The sequence below is a fragment of the Ascidiella aspersa genome, chromosome 9, assembly GCF_963924565.1.
Source record: "Ascidiella aspersa chromosome 9, kaAscAspe10.2, whole genome shotgun sequence".
NCBI classification, from domain to species: domain Eukaryota; kingdom Metazoa; phylum Chordata; class Ascidiacea; order Phlebobranchia; family Ascidiidae; genus Ascidiella; species Ascidiella aspersa.
Window position 1 is genome coordinate 17085263 of NC_139455.1, and position 16743 is coordinate 17102005.

General features: G+C 35.2%; 2 protein-coding genes and 1 long non-coding RNA gene across 3 annotated transcripts; 2 read left to right on the plus strand and 1 right to left on the minus strand.

The window, feature by feature from the left end:
• Positions 1-444: 444 nt before the first annotated feature.
• On the minus strand, positions 445-3319 carry LOC146133297 (protein SLC31A2-like). The gene is made up of 4 exons (XM_083396862.1): positions 3091-3319; positions 2736-2826; positions 2268-2436; positions 445-2182 (listed from the first exon to the last, which is right to left on the minus strand). The coding sequence occupies exons 1-4, from the start codon at positions 3094-3096 to the stop codon at positions 1888-1890; spliced, it is 561 nt and encodes a 186-aa protein (XP_083252988.1). The 5' UTR covers positions 3097-3319; the 3' UTR covers positions 445-1887.
• Positions 3320-3875: 556 nt separating this feature from the next.
• On the plus strand, positions 3876-6399 carry LOC146133298 (uncharacterized). Its single transcript, XR_014501658.1, has 3 exons — positions 3876-4016; positions 4256-4611; positions 4820-6399. It is a non-coding gene; the product is annotated as an uncharacterized LOC146133298 (long non-coding RNA).
• A 7995-nt stretch (positions 6400-14394) lies between these two features.
• On the plus strand, positions 14395-16318 carry LOC146133299 (uncharacterized). Its single transcript, XM_083396854.1, has one exon. The coding sequence runs from the start codon at positions 14457-14459 to the stop codon at positions 16293-16295; it is 1839 nt and encodes a 612-aa protein (XP_083252980.1). The 5' UTR covers positions 14395-14456; the 3' UTR covers positions 16296-16318.
• Positions 16319-16743: the final 425 nt, after the last annotated feature.

The following is a 16743-nucleotide window of genomic DNA, read 5'->3' on the forward strand; positions in this document are numbered from 1 at the left end:
ATAGCGAAGCATCCCTGGTTCTTCAGCGCCATCCATTGACTTATCATTTTATCGTTCAAATAAGCCAGTTCCACAGTAATCACATGCTGCGTAATCACCAAGGTAAATCTATGTTTAGGTGACGCGCTCATGTGAGACACACTAAGCCCTTATTTCGCCTACTAGTTCCGCCTCTGTTTAAAGTGTGGTTAGAAACCAATGAAGAAAAAACGTAACAAAAGACACCAACTAGGCGCAAAACAGGTACAGGATGAAGTAACAAATTTTATGTTTCTTTTGTCTAGCGGTAAACAAACGTGATTTCATTCCTTTGACTACCAAGCTTAATAATGAACTTGAACTTGTTTTTTTTTTATATAAAAATGGGTTAGAATAAAAACGTTTGTTCAATAATTAAATTTTCATTAGGAAAAACGAACTAAAATTAAATCGGTTGATTTTTTTATTTTAGGAACAACATGTATAAAGCACATTACATATTTCACGACAGACAACACAGAATTACATTTTTGAAAAGGCAAAGCGAATTCAGTTTATGGCAAGTATCACCAGCCAGCAATGACGCACAAATAACAATACCACGATTCATTAATTTGCATTATTTCTATTAAATGATAATTACATACAAAAATAATCTCCTCATAATTTGCATCAATTATAACTGCATTAAACTTGTTTCAAATGAAACAAACAGTCACAACAACATCAGTTTCAACATTTTTAACATTTTATCACAGTGTAAAAATACTTCATTCCATTTACTGTAATTTTAAAGATTTTTTTTAAATTTTATTGTCTTAAATATACCTACAAAAAGTTTAATTAGTTTGTGTTGTGAAATTTAAGGTTGTACACCGAAGAATAATAGTTTTACATAAACATGAAGATATGTTTATGTGAAGAAATAACCTGGAAAAGTACAAAAAATATATTGCATGTTACTGATACTAAGCATATCAACATTGGTTTAAATATCATTAACAATAAAATAAAAATAGAATAACAACAAGAATAAAAATATTTAAATAACACATAATAAATCCAACAACTGGCTACTATAATAGCATGCAACATTTATCATAAAATCTGAACTACACATGCATTCATAGGCATCAACTTTTCAAAATTTCAGATCATTTAAACCAGCACATTTTTTTACATAGGCCTCATTGTTGTTTGGTGACCCCCAATATAGATTATCATGTTTTCATAACATATTGAGCGATCAAACATCTTAGCGTATTTTAACATTTATAAATTTTTATGTCACATAAAGGCGAAGCAAGTTGAGAAAACAGGTTGAAACTTTTGTATACTTCAGACTGGGTTGACAGCCTAATGCATATTTTACTTCTAACATAATTCTCAACAGGCAATGCTTGATATGGCCTACATTTATTAAAGCTTCTGATAATTCACATTTGCAGCCAGTACTTACAAATGATGTAATTCAGGAAAGCTTTGCAAACTGTTAGTGAATCAAAACTATGCTACTTATGGGATATGACGTGTACATTGTGCTGTTTTACTGCAGTCTTTTGATGTCCTCAATGAAATCCAGGGAGTCTTAAAACATTCGCACACCCACGGTTGGCGCATATTCATGCATTATAGAATTTTGTGTAAAGTCAGCTATGCTATAAAAGAACTAGTTGTTGAAAACCCTTTGAAAAATGTATGTGATACAAAACATGTGAATCGCTCAGTAAAGACATCAAACAGTAATATAACAAACAAATTTACTATATAAGTGTAAAGACAATAACTATGTGCGACAGCTTTAAGAGAAAAAAACTTAACCAGGTTTTGAAAATGAGCTTGTGAATAAAAGTCTGCACCAGCTTTTAGTGAAGAATTTGGTTTAAATAATCATTAAAGTTACATTTTTTATGCAATTGAGGAACTTTGTTCACCTTGAAGAAGTGACTGACTTGATGGTGTTGTTGAATGAGATTGGCTAAAATCAGCTGTTGTACTTCTTGTTAAAATTCCAGCTTCCTCAACAGGACAAGGGTCCACAAATGTTTGAATTCGATGGCAGAATATATAATATCCAAAACTTGCACCAAAAATTATCGAAATTGCAATGTAACCATTGTATGTCATGATTGCAAGCATAAGTCCATAGCTAACCACAACTTTGCCAACATGGAGCAGTGTTTGAAGAATATGGCTTTTCCATCTAAAACATATATACATTTTTTTTCAATAAAAGTCAATTTTGCTTTAAAATTAAAAATGAAACAGATGGCTTAACCTAACCTTACCTTTGGGTCTTCACATATTTCACACTATCTGGAACCTCTATCATTGAAGTGGGCAAGTTACTTAAACTATTGTCTTTTATCACAGTTAATGGGAGTGCAAAGAATCTTTTGTGGAGGATAATGACAAGCACCCGGGTTGACTCAAACAAAGTTGCCAAACAAAAGACAGCTGAAAATGAAGTATATAAAAACATGAAAAAAAACAATAACAAAATTTTGTGCTGAAGTAGATAGCACTAAGTAGAATATAGTTTTCCTGATATGTAATCTTTCAATGAAATTAAATTGGGCTGTATGGTTTGATATTTCATAGTAGGTGGCATCAACTTGATAATATGATACATATTTACTGGGAGAAAATTAAATGTTAACTCTATGGATCACTTACTTTTGTACCAATTAACGGTGTAAATGTCAATTTTACAAAAAATACAGGATTATATAAAATACACAAAATTGCTTTCAAACCCATGCAAGTAAAAACCATTCCAAGAGGTGTGGATATTTTCCATTTTGCAAACAGGAAATCTAGTGGCACCTGCCACCAAGAAAAATGCGGCTAAAAACACAAAAAAGTATTTCTATCAATATGTATATTATATATTTCTATATCACAAAATAATTCGCTGGTCTAGAATCCTACCACAACGCATATTATTTGGGTTAGAGTACTGGTTAGTGTTTGGGTGGATCAAGCATTAATATTAATTAATATAATAATCTTTGACCCACCCAAACAAATATAGTGCCTAAAATAATAACGTACATTTATTACAAAGCCACAATAATAAGGCTATAAAAAAGACATGGTAGGGTAAAATACCTCCATTGTTGTTCCAAAAGAATCCTGTAGAATATCTTATATTGTGCTTAATCCAATAAATGCAACAGAAGAGTACTTAAAGACAGAAAAGATAAGCTGACGGTCGTTTTATGACGCACTTTTAACAGTACGTGAGTCGTTCACCACTTCCTTAACAAAATAAATGTGCAGCACTAAACGAATTCCCGTATCGGTATTCGTTAGTAGAAATTCTGTGATCGTAGATCACTACCACTGATCTCTATAAAACCTGGATAGCGCAACTAGTGGCACGCGTGAGCGGTTTTTGAAGCCAATTAGAAGGCTGAAACGCCATCTTGTAAAGGTCCTAAAATGCGCAAAATTTGCATTACGCCTTATGGAGAAGGGTGTTAGTGACAGCGTTTTCTGACTATTTAGGAATGCTTGTGACTTAAAATTAGTGGTTTCTAAGGCCGCAAGCCATAATTCAATTATTTAAAGGAGAAAAAATAAATAAAACTGTATAATTAACGCAAAAATCTGCTTTTTAAAGACGACTAAACCAGTGTATTTTTCCCATTTATTTTTAGACTACTTATAACTTAAAGTTGGTGGTTTCTAAAGCGACAAGCCAATATCTGACTATTTAGAAATAAAAAAACGTTAAAAGCACCTATTTTTTGTGTTTTTTTAGGAGACTAAACCAGTATGACAGTTTTACACTCAACGATATTTATCTTTTATTAAATCTTTTGTTCAATTCTTTCTGCTTGTTGGTTACTTTTGAGTTAAAACTATAATAGTACTAAAATAATGCTCTGCATTTTTGTTATGTAAAGGCTTCTATTTAAGTTTTATTTTATTTTGTAGACAGACATGGAACAAAACTTGTGTTCGGCTAGGATATCCTTAACCAGGTTATAATTTAAAAAACCCAAGGATGCATTTTATTGGATGTCCTGAAGGTTAGCCATATTTTTGCATATACTTCTATAGACTGACACAGTCGGTTTTAAAAGTAACTTGGTTGCTTGCAGCAAAGGAAAAAACGCAATAATTGAAAAATATTTAACAACAGTAGCAATAAACAAATAGTACAAATTTAAAACAACAAGTGAACATGTGATTAATAAAACTTATTGATTGTTAAATAAAACTAGCTTGCTAAGCTTTTTTCTTATTTTTTCTCCCACTATTTTTTCAGAGGTTTCCTTTCCAAGATGGTACAGCCTTATCTTACTGTAGCACTTCGATACAACTTTGATCAGTTGAAAGACATGATTATCCATCACTGTACTGTCAAACATGTGACTATCTAAATCAGGAAATAATTGGGATGCATTAATACTGTGTAATACTGATGTTGCAATGGCATCTGGAATTCCTGTATTAATCGGTAATTTTCCACCAGAACATGCCAACAATCTTAAGAAGCATTTTTCGGTGTCAGAGCAAACCCTAATTACACTTTCTGATGGTTTCATAAGACCTCCTCTGTCTTTGAATGTCAAAAAACTGGGTTGTGCTATCATTTTCTGGGAACCAAGTGCCAAGGAGCAGGTAAAACATGTTGTTTGTTTTTTTGCCATCTTTGCAACATACCCAGCTATGTATGTAATAGCTGCTTTTTATATATTCTGATAAAATTTTTATGTTTGGACTGTCACAGTAATCATGGTCTGTTGAAATGGGCAGACGTTCAATGAGGTCATATTTTTTAATTAATGCCACATCAGTTAACTTTACCTCCGTATAATTTCTTTTACAGGTGTCGCTTATTGCATCCAGAATTGTTGTTGAATCCTGGTTGGAGCAATTACCATTTGTACCTTTAATACAGCTTCTCATCAAAAGACGCTTGAAGGCTGCTGTGAACTGTTGTGCTGTTGGGTTATTATTGCAGCCACCAGCAGTTCGGACAGCACTGAAAAACAATTCTAGGTGATCTTGGCTAAACTTGTACATTAACAAATAACTTAGTGGAGCATTGGCTCTGCCTACTAAGTTATCGAACAAACCTTTTGTGCTCTGGATACAGGCTAAAAAAACAACAAAACCAGTTTTTCTTCTGGAAATGTGCATTGGAGTGCTGTCAGTTGTTTTTAACTGCATTATGTAAGTAAAACATTCTGAAAGAAAGGGATCCCATACAAACTTATTCGCAATCCGAAGGGCAGACTTAAAATCTTTGGCGAGGGGATTTCTTGAATTTAAAATGTCAAATAAACGATCAAACATTCGTAAGAACCTGACAGTTGGTGCACATCCCTTAAATTCCTTTAGTTTTAAATTCTCTGCACAATATTGGATGGCATCAGCCACACTAGAACTCAATGCCTGTGCTGCAAGGTTTACCTTCATTTTTTGCTGCTGCCATTTGATGTGTGCCAGCTTAAGCTTGTTGCCCAAACGCAAACCTTCATTTTGTTGGAGTTTTTGCAATGCAATAATGTATTGCCATTTGATTTTTCCTCCATCACCATCTACCAAAATTCCCCAATCAGCAAAAGTATTTCGTACAAGTTTAAGCATATGGCAAACATCAAGAAGAACATAAATCCGCTCGGTTTTGTTCGAGGGATGTTCAAAGTTTGCTGTTAAGCAACCTGGTATCATAGATGCACCGAGTTCTTGTAACATAGTGAAATGACAAGAAGGACCGTCGCATGTCAGAGATACTACCTTTGCACCAGTGTATGAAACACGCTGAATACATATTTTGACGATGTTTGCACGCTCTGCACCACTTAAGCCATCTACAAAAAAATATGCACATGGCACCTTCCAACCACTATTAATACATACAAGTACAACCATTAAAACGAGAACATCCTTCGCATATGGTAAAGAGTCGTCATCATAGAGACCATTTCCATGATCTACAAAACCACAAAACTTTTTACCATCCCAAGCAATATGTTTCCTAATAGACATCTCGTCAAGCATAAGGGAGCACATAACCTGTTTACCATTGTTGTGGGCGATTCTCACCTTTTCTTTAATTGCAATAAAAGCTGGTTTTGTAAATCCTGGATCCGCATCTATTTTGCCGTACCATTTTCGAATCTGGGCTTGGTGGGATAATGAAAAATCGAAACTTTTACGGACAAATTCATATGCTTTAGAGGAATCAAATTGTAGAGTAAGTGCAAATGATTTTAAAGCTGCTGAATATTTAAATCCTTTGCCAGATTTTGTTTTTTGATTCTTGTTAATAGTTCAAATGGTACCTCTGATAAACACTGCTTTAACATGTCTTCACAGCGAGTTGAAATTAAATTTTTATCCTTTAAAATTCTAATAATCCCCTTTAAAGAATTGACCTTCAATTTTAATCTTCTCGCTTTTTGTCTTGCAACTTTCATTTTCTTTTTTAATCGTATAATTTTTTCATTGCTTTCTTTCAATTTGTTCTCTTCGTTTTTTGAATAAATGTTCAAGCAGTAATTATGGTCAAGTATTATGTAGTTCTTGGGAATCTTAAGTTGGTTGGTTGATCCTAGCACTTGTAGTCTGGCATTTGGTAGTTTTCTTTCTTTTGTTTGCTAAAAAAAGTTTTACACTTGATTTAAACTTCAAGTGTGTTTTAGTTTACAATGTAGTTAATGTTCAATCTTAGGGTGCTTTAGTTTTTTTTAAATAATATTTAATACATTTTGCTTAGGATACACAGTGGTGTGTCACAAATGTTTACTTTTTACATAGTATTTTTTAATGTTTAACTATAAATGTCGTTCATTGTAATACCCTAATTTGTTATATGGGTCATTCCACATTTAATTTAAAGTTTTTCAAAATTTTTGCACCCATCTATCAAAGACTTTAAAGGGAAAATAATTTTGCAACAGACTCCAGCTATAGTGGCACTTTTAATTTTTATGGCTTGTCTAACTTTGACAAACTAAATCAATGGGTTCGAAAAAATTATATTTAGAAATAGCTAGATATTTTACAGGACAATCTAGAAAGTAATTAAATTAATCAATACATTTGTACAAAATATAAATATTATTAGGCATATTGCCACATAAAGACCAGTGGTTCTCAGCCTTTTATAAGTCATGCCCCCTTTTATAAGTCAGGTCTCTGGACATACCGCAAACCAAAACAAAATGGTTTAACTAACTAAAAATTAAAATATGACATGTCTGTTGCCCCCTGAAGACTTCTTTGTGGCCCCCTGGGGCCTGAGGGACACATTTGAAAAATGCTCCTTTATTATTATGTGTATTTCATGAAACAAAACCATTTAATTGAAATTTTTTTATACCTAGTTAATAAATATTCAATATTAGTGAATATTTGAAATTTATAAATTAATAATCTGTGTTGGGTTTCCGGCTCTTTAAATTAAGCATGGAATGACTATCCAGGTAATTGTGGAGCTGATGCGAGGTTTCTAATAACTAAACTACTATAGTATAGTATAGTAATTTAGTTATTAGACATGTCTATCAGCTCTGATATTATCAGTATGGTATGTTTATATACATATATATATATATATAGAATGTATATATCTACCTTTTTTAAGTATTTTGGAAATTTTTTATGTCTGGTCGGAACCGCATCGCTGGCAAGTCGCACTTTATATCCAGTCCGAATTATTTTTTTCTCAGCAAAATGGTCGGAACACACCATCGAATGTTTCGTCGGCGCCCAATTGCTACGGTGAATGTTTGCCACCCAAAGATTTTTTCTTTCCTGATCTGCTGGAAATCTGTCAAGAGTACTATTACATAACTCATCTATAATAGAGAAATACTTCTAAAATTCTACGGAAGTGATTTGTAATAATTATATAGAAATTGATGTGACTTCTAAATGCTAATTACTAGTATTAAAACCTGTCTAATACTAACGACTTTAATCTGTCCTCATAGCTTATAGGTAACTAGTAACTGAAAGTTAAGCTAAATTAAGAACTAATATTTTCAATTAGATAAGTGAGTAGGTAAACTAATATTCAATCTGCAACTATAGAAGCTAACTGCATTTATTAAAAGTATGTATATTTACAGGGCCAACTGATTATAAGCGTTGTTGGTCAAAAACAGTATTATCAACCAGCATAGTAAAGATGTACCAAATTGAAATACATCTACAACACTGACCAAGAAAACCATTTTCAAAGATTGGCTATACTACTACAGTTATTATGAGTTTTATAACCAGTAAGACAACACTCAAACTGGATATTTCTGACATCTATTATAATTATCATACTTGAAAAGTTCTCGGAAATTTTCTCTTTAGGACTGTTTCTTCATCCGAGCTACCATCACTGTCACTTCTACTAGCTTTTTTGCGTTTGCGCTTTAGGCAACCAAACGCACAGCATTGCATGCCTGGCATTTTTATACTTTATTTGGATAGTTAAAGCAAAACTGGTCAACTGCAATACATATTCAAATATTATCATCAGCAGTCGATTCTCATTACCCATCTATAGTTGGGTAATACTAATTTACGGAATGATGAATGGTCGGAAATGTCGGAACGCTCAATAATTTAAGTGTTACCCCGTTAAAACAATTATTAAACCAACGCACAATATTTGGGTTACAGTGGGGGTTAGCGTTTGGGTGAAGGTGGGTCAAGTGTTATTATATTTAATAAGAATACTGTGAGCGTTCCGACCATTTATCTTTCCATAAATTAGTGTTACCCATCTAGTTTGAATTTGTGAAAAATAGCTACTTCAAAAGTATTTATATACATGCCACTGTCAGTGCCTCCTAAGAAAAAAATAGACAGAAAATGGCCAATCTGTTCATGTTGTGCTCAAAATTACTATTAATAAATTTCTGGCCGGTAACTGTCTATACTCCAGAGTTTTACCAGTAGCTTCTCAATCAAAAACTAAGCTGAAAGGTTGGGTGGCATTGAAGTGGGAAAAAAATCATACTGACCTAGAATTATACCACAACGATGACCCGACAAAACTTTTTAAGGAATTGCAATTACTTAAAATTTCAGAAATATATAAATTAGAATTTGGGAAATTTATGCACAAATTCCACAGCAATGCTCTACCTCCCACATTTAGCTCTTACTTTACTAAAATTTCTGATATACACGATCATGTTACTAGGTTAAAGGATACTAGGCAATTATTTTTACCTCGCACAAACACATCACTAGAGCAGAGATCACTTGGCTACTAAGGACCAGTGGTATGGGGAAATATTGATATCAATTTAAAATCATTATATATAGTGAAATGGGGCACCTTGACTGGTAAACCTGTTGGTTGTATCGGTGCCTCCTGGCATAATATTCTTATTGCATTTGTTGTTGTATTAACGTTATGTGCCAAAATAATAAAATTGAATTGAACGCACATAATTTTGTGTTAGGGTGTGCGTTAGCGTTTTGGGTTAGGGTGGGTCAATAATGAATATAATAATCCCTGAACCACCCAAATCCAAAGGCCAACTCGTACCCTAACCCAAATATTGTGCGTTGATTTAATAATTGTGGTAGGATTCTAGACCAGCGCCGTGCCTATATATTGAATATATATAGGCACGGGTTTCGTCGTTCTAAAAATGCCGATTTTTGCGTTAATTATACAGTATTAGGTTTTTTTCTCTTCCAAATGATTAGAGTATGGCTTGCAGCCTTAGAAACCATTAATTTTAAGTAATAAATGTTAATAAATAGTCGGAAAACGCTGTTACTAGCACCTTCCTCCATAAGCCGTAATGCAAAATTTACGCACTTTAGGACCTTTTCAAAATGGAGTTTCAGCGTTCTAATTGGCTTCAATTTTCAACCACTAGTTGCGCTATCCAGGTTTTATAGAGATCAGTGATCACTACAAACTATAGTATAAGTATTCTATGAACGTGGAATATGTTTTGTTTTTATCGGCAAAAATCAAAGAGATTATAATCTCTTTGGCAAAAATAATACAGTACCTTTAAGGCAGACCTTTAGCGGCTTACAACTGCGTTTGGACTAATTTTCTGTAAATTAAGGTTTTCCGAAAGTTTATCAAATTTGGTATTTTATTATGAAAAGCGCGGCTCAAAGCACTCTTTTCAGAGATATTATAGGCTCACTACGAAAAAAGTGGCGGATTCAGGATGTTTGTTTTTAAGGTGAAGTATTACACGGCGCCTCGATGGCCAAAACAGTGTCATGGCATATATTATCTCACAGTATAAAACGAAGACTATACCCGCGAAAGCGGCCCACAATTTTACGATAACAGTAAAATATGCAAAAGTGACTCGCTAGTCGCGGCTCATTAAAAAAAGGCTATGTGGCCCACATTTGGGCCGCGGCCCACAGTTTGCCGACCACTGGCTAACATGTTTTGTCGCATAATGGCGGCTAATGTCGTAGGCCTACTTGCCACTACTTTCATCGCAAACATATTGATTTCTTGCCGACTTGAGTGAAAAAGTACTTGGGCATCCAATCCATGTTAAATTTGCAGCTTATTACGTTTCTTGGCAAAATCCAAATAAAAATATTGATTGAAAATTATAACTCTATTTTGGGAACAAGACCTAAAAAGCAACAATACCTAAATCAATAATTACATATATTAACACCAACAACATATTAAAGCGAAATACGCAGTAGTTCCCACCACAGAATAAAAACTCGTCTGAATAAGACATAAATCTGTCGAAATAAGTTCCGAATTCTTCGGAAAGACCTAAATGGCCAACATAACGCCTGAGACTGGGATAGGGTATGTGATGATTGGAGGCCATGGGCCTGGCATCGGCTGTTTTGGTGTCGAATTTTGGGCGCCCTAGTTTGAAGGGCGCCGCGGTTTTGGCACCTGATTTTGTAGCCCTATTCTAGGTTATTGGTAGGGTCAGGACCGGATTAAGGTTTTCATGGGCCTGGGGCTGTAGGGCATTCAGAGGCCTATTGTTAAACTTTCCGTTTATCGTTTGCACGGATTTACGTTTCTAAAAAAATGTTAGGCGTACTCCTTTACTGGGTAGAAAATCGCTGCGTTGAATTGCAAATCATGACTGAAATTCCTGCATTAATTTAATATCGGATTGGAACCGAACCTTCCTATAGTATCGGATGAGTACCGATACTACAACTTGCCATCGGGTATCGGCTCCGATTCGATATTATCAGACTTCCGTACATCTGGCTATACGAAGCATGCAGTAATGGTTTGCACTACTTCTTTTACATATTTTATGGATTACGTCCTAACGTTACGCTTAATTTTTTTTTTTTTTTTTGGAAATTGTAACGGTGGAATAGCATAAATTATGATTGAATATTAATTCCAACCATGCATTGTGAGTGGATGAACTATACGTAGGGTTGCCAACCGTCCTTTATTACAAAGGACAGTCCTTTATTTTCCTTTTTTGTCCTTGTCCTTTTTGACATTCATAAAGGACGCCAAATGTCCTTTATTTTGATCTTTTGTACTAGATTTCATTCAAAAACGTTATTATTTAGAATATCTATTAAAAATCAAGAGCATGTATCATATATGTGAAAATGCCTTACTAGCTACCGAAGCAAATAAAATCATTACTAAAGCGTAAAGATCCGATTCAGTTGACAGGTAGCAGCTGTGGTGTGCGGTTTGTCGCGTTATGCGGCAGTGTCATTGGAATCTAATTTCTAGGTTTTGTTTAGAGCGTTTCTTTATCGCTGCCAAACAGTATAGTCAAATTTGAGTTGCGCTTAAGACAATAAGACTTCTTCCAGTCCTTTATTATGTTACTGAGAGTAAACAGCTACAAGATAATGCCATCATAAAAGACTATAGAAGTGCTTAGTTAAGCCTTTAGCTCCAAAAGTACCGTATGGTCCCGTTTGGGCAAAATTTTGATTCTAAGTAAAGAAGGGAATTCAAGGGATGTGCATTGTTCAAGCTTACGATAGCATCCAGCCTCATCTGCATGGGTATCGAAATTAATTCTGTCGCTAAGGCTACTTCTGCACTATGCAGCTAAACGCTGCCGCTGCCTGAGTTTTGGTCATACGCACTAGCCGCTGCAGTGACAAACTCAGGCAGTGACAGCGAAAAACAGCGGCAGCGTTTTGCTGCCTAATGCGGACGTAGCCTAAAGGGTTAAGAAGTCTTTATTTAGCGCAGCACTCACATCAAAGTTTATGTATTATAATGATTATTTTAACTGCTTTACCAGGTTTTTATGTTTCAAATAAGCATGCAATGATATTGCTACTCTTTACTATTTGATATAGTTAATAGTATCGTATCATTTTTTTTTCAGAATACTAGTAGGTTAAGGAAGGAGGCTCATTAGCAACTCATATTTTGTAATTAATTGATTATGATATAGGTAGTATGCATCATGGAGCCCTCATTTGAAATTGTTAAAAAGGAAAATACGTGTTTTTGTTACTTTTAAGTTATGTAACGCAACCATAATGGTTATGTTTAAATATTTTGTTAAAAAGGATATATATATATATATATATAAAACATATGCATATTATTTTTTGTCCTTTATTTTCCATTGACAAAATTGGCAACCCTAACTATACGACACCCCTTTAAGTCGATTGCCTAATATCCACGTTATTTTAACTACGTAAATCGGCGGAATAGCCTACAGGCTGTCGAGTCAGGGCCGCACTCGGTAATGGTCGAAATCGCACATTTTACCAGAGTCGGACTCGGTAGTCGGTTTGAGTTTATTTTTTTGGCCGGAGTCGTACTCGGGTTAGTTTTAACCCACTCAACAGCTCTGGTCCCTATGATCCACTGGTCCCACATGCCCCTAAATGCACTAAACCTTGTTAAATAACAAAAATTTACAACTGAATTGATATCCGGTTTACATTACGCGCGAACCGCGAAAATATGCGTTTAGTTGGTTTAAATTGGCAAAACTTCTAATTAATAGGTGACCAGGGCGAACGTGGCCATGCCCCAAAAACTGTTTTTTGTGTATACCTTTACCGCTGTACGCGGCGTCCCTGCAACAAGTATCAGTGGTGAAATAAGAATAACTTTTACTGAAACGCATGAAAGTTTTCAGGTATGACGTCACAAAACAACGTCATAACGGGCAGTGTAAACATGTAAAGGAAATCTGAGGTCGTCGCTCGATGTAATGCACAAATAGGCAACAAAAACCTAACTTAAGGGGATGGCGGCCTGGGCTGGACTGCTAGAAGAACGACATAGTCTTTAACGAGCACCTAAAAAAATTATTTTATCGGGTCGTCGTTCCGGTAGCAATTATTTGACCGGAACGCTGTTCAGGCTATTTCGGCTTGTCACAGCAGTCACCAGTGCCGATTCGACTTAAAACAGCTCCGCTTAACACTGCGTTTGTGTTAAGTATGAAATTCGCTGGAAAGCAGTCGGTAAGACAAATTTTAACCGAGCGAAAGCTGCGCAGCGAAGTCATAGTTGAAAGGCATATCGTGTTCTTAAAATCTTAGATCTGTAGAAAGCTGGAAGGTGGCAATTTTAGCCAATTTTGAAGAGACTATCATAAATACTATTATTATTATGATCTCTGCTGTTAAAGTAAACAATTTTTTTGTTCTTTTTTACTTTTAAATTGCATTTTTTGTGGTATATGTGTGTATATATTTGTCTTTTTGCAGGCTTGGTGTTTAAGGACAATTTGCAATTTACAAATAGCTCGAATTGATAGCGTGCACACTATTTAATTTTAGTGCCTCTTAGCTGTTATCAGCCTATGTACTACTTATATTTTTTTAAAGAAAGTATCAGTGGCCATTCTGACCAAAGTTCCGAATCTTTAGCAAAATTGAACTGTGTTTGATGCTGGTCTAGAATCCTAGCACAGCGTTTAAAGAATTCTTAAATCAACACACAAAGTTTGGGTTAGGGTGCAGGTTAGCATTTGAGTGTGGGTGGGTCAAGCATTATTTTATTTACTATTTAATATTAATGCTTAAACCACCCAAACGCTACGCACCCTATTCCAAATAATGTGCGTTGTCTAGGATTTTGGACCAGTGTCTTTTTTTTCTAAAGTTTATCTTTACATTTGGCTAATTCAGGTGTGCACTGTGCACAACTTAAAAAAATCTCCGTTTTGCACCTGGCACAGCCCGATTGCAATCCAGTGCTTTTCGCTGAAGATCTTTGGCACAGAATGCTTACTTAAAGCCATGCCAGTAACGTCATTTGGTGTAAAACATCGCCGGCCTAGTGAATTTACAAAGAAACAAAAGCATTTTTTTGCATATATTAATTGCGGCGTGGGATTTCAGCGCCCTATTTTTTGCGCAAACGGATTAGTGGTAGCCTGGTAAGGTATATTGTCCAGAATCAAAATCATCAATTAATTTACTGGCTATGCTAATGAAAATTCGGTGAATATATGTTTTAGCTTGTGAAAAACGTGATGTAATGTTTAGTTGATAAATATAAAACTGCAATAGAAAACCGCCCAAAAATGTCATTAACTGGTTCGGTAGATTCACTTGAAGAAAGGGAGTGCTTAACCAACTCATCTGGTCAAGTTACCAATGATGATGTCAGTATTATTTTGTCACACACAGTGGAAAATTCACAAAAACCAAGATCATTTAATAGTAGAAAAACAAGTACAAAGACTGCAGAAATTGGAAGTTTAATTGTTCCTCCATCAATAAGAAGTGGTCATGCTTCACCACAACACCTACATGAAACAGACTCCATTGGAAGTGCCACAAGCATCCTAAATGAACTTGCATTGTCTCAGAATAGCAGGCCATCCTATTCATCATTTGGACAATACAGCATTGACCCCGATGATGAAATACTAGTTGGAGACGAGAGAGATTTACACGATGCTTGTAAAACAGGAGATGTTGAACTAGTTGAGAAATTGGGCAAATCTGGTGTTGATATTAACTGTAGAAACAAGCATGACCGCACCCCAATGCTCTGGGCTTCTGGAAACGGACATCTTGAAGTGCTGCAAGTTCTTCTGGATGAAGGCGCTGCTATTGATCTAACTGATAAATTTGGCATGGATGCGCTTCTTTGGTCAGCTTGGTTTGGCCACCAATCTTGTTTGGAACACTTGCTACGAGTCGGTGCCAATGTGAATGCCAAAAATAAGCATGGCTATACATGGCTACATTGTGCTGTGCAAAACAATCACATCAAACTCATTGAAATGCTTGCGGAATCAATGCAGGATTTTGAGAAAAACACCATTGATGACAGTGGCAGAACGGCATTGCATATTGCTTGCAAATACGGTAGAACCTTAATTGCAAGAAAGTTGTTGCAGCTAGGATGTAACTGCAAGTTAAAAGATAAAAGTGGGAATACAGTGCTGCATATCGCAGCCAAGTATGGCTTCCATGAACTGATTCCACTTTTTACTGATATTGATTTAGACATTTCCAACAATGCACATAAAACAGCATTACACATTGCAGCTGAGGAAGGAAAGGGTGAAGTTTGTGAAGAACTGCTTGCCCTTGGGGCAGATGTCAATGCAGAAACTGAAGAGGAAATGTGCCCTTTGCACTTTGCTGCAAAAGATAGCCAAATAAACTGTGCACAAGTTTTAATTGACCACAAAGCAGATGTCGATGCAGGAAACAAACACAACCAAACCCCGTTGCATTTCGCAGTCTCAAACAGTAATATCGGCCTTATTCAGATTCTACTAAAAGCAAGAGCGAACCCAAGTGTTCCAGATGCAAGAAACGAAACAGTGCTCCATATTGCTGCTGAAAATGGGCAAAGTGCTATTACTGAAATTCTGCTTCTTGCACGATCAAACACAACTGTCATTGACCACAAGGGAAAGTCACCACTTGATGTTGCATCACGTGGAAATTACATCACAATTGTGGACATGATTATAAAAGCAGAAAGATATTGGAACTTCATCCGGAATTTATCTAGTGATGAAGGACATGGCATTGATCTATCTAAAGAAATCCACTTCAAGCCAGACAATGAACCTTCATCACAACATTTTAGACTGCTGCTGTTTCAACTCGCTTCAAAAAACCTAAAACCAATTGAATGGAAACAGCTAGCTTTTTACTGGGGTTTTACTGACAAGCAGTTAGCAGCTTTAGAAGAGCAGTATACTGGAAAGAAGAGCTACAAAGAGCATGGACACCGGATGTTGTTGATTTGGCTTCATGGATGCACCTATGGAAGAGAGAAGAATCCAGTGAAGGGTCTTTATGAGGGCCTTGTTGGGATTCAAAAAACTGACCTTGCAGAACAAATGCGTTTAAAAGCAAGTCAAATTCAGCAAAACAAAGGTTGTTCTGTTTGTTAACAAATTTTAATGTAATTGCGCGCTGTCGTATAATAAATCACTTTTTAAAGGTTTAATTTTGTCACAATTCATAATGTATTTTAGCAGATATTTTTCATTTTAGATAAAAATGTATCAAACATTTCGTTTTTACAATGCTTCCATTTGAAATCATTGATTCTTATTTTTCTATATATGTTTTTTATTTCCCCTTCGTTTTGCACAATTTTGTAATTGTTTAACATAGTATATACACGGCGCAACCATTATACCCATTGCTGCCTATCTTACATGCTTGTTTAAAATATATATATGTTTATTTTAGTATGTATTCTATGCCCGGCTAGTGTATTATGCACTTTTTAGTATTGCATTACAAAAAATAATCTGCTTGATTTTAATAAATATATGTCTATTTTTTGTTTGTCCATATTTTTGTTACTTGTGCAATTATCTTACTCCCTTTTAA

Excerpts from the sequence above, each read along its gene's own strand:
- LOC146133297 (XM_083396862.1), bottom strand. Across the intron at positions 2,437-2,735 it reads AATGGTTTTTACTTGCATGG|CTGTCTTTTGTTTGGCAACT; the intron begins GTTTGAAAGCAA and ends CTTCATTTTCAG. Across the intron at positions 2,183-2,267 it reads AAATATGTGAAGACCCAAAG|ATGGAAAAGCCATATTCTTC; the intron begins GTAAGGTTAGGT and ends TATATGTTTTAG.
- LOC146133299 (XM_083396854.1), top strand. The coding sequence starts at position 14,457 with ATGTCATTAACTGGTTCGGTAGATTCACTTGAAGAAAGGGAGTGCTTA.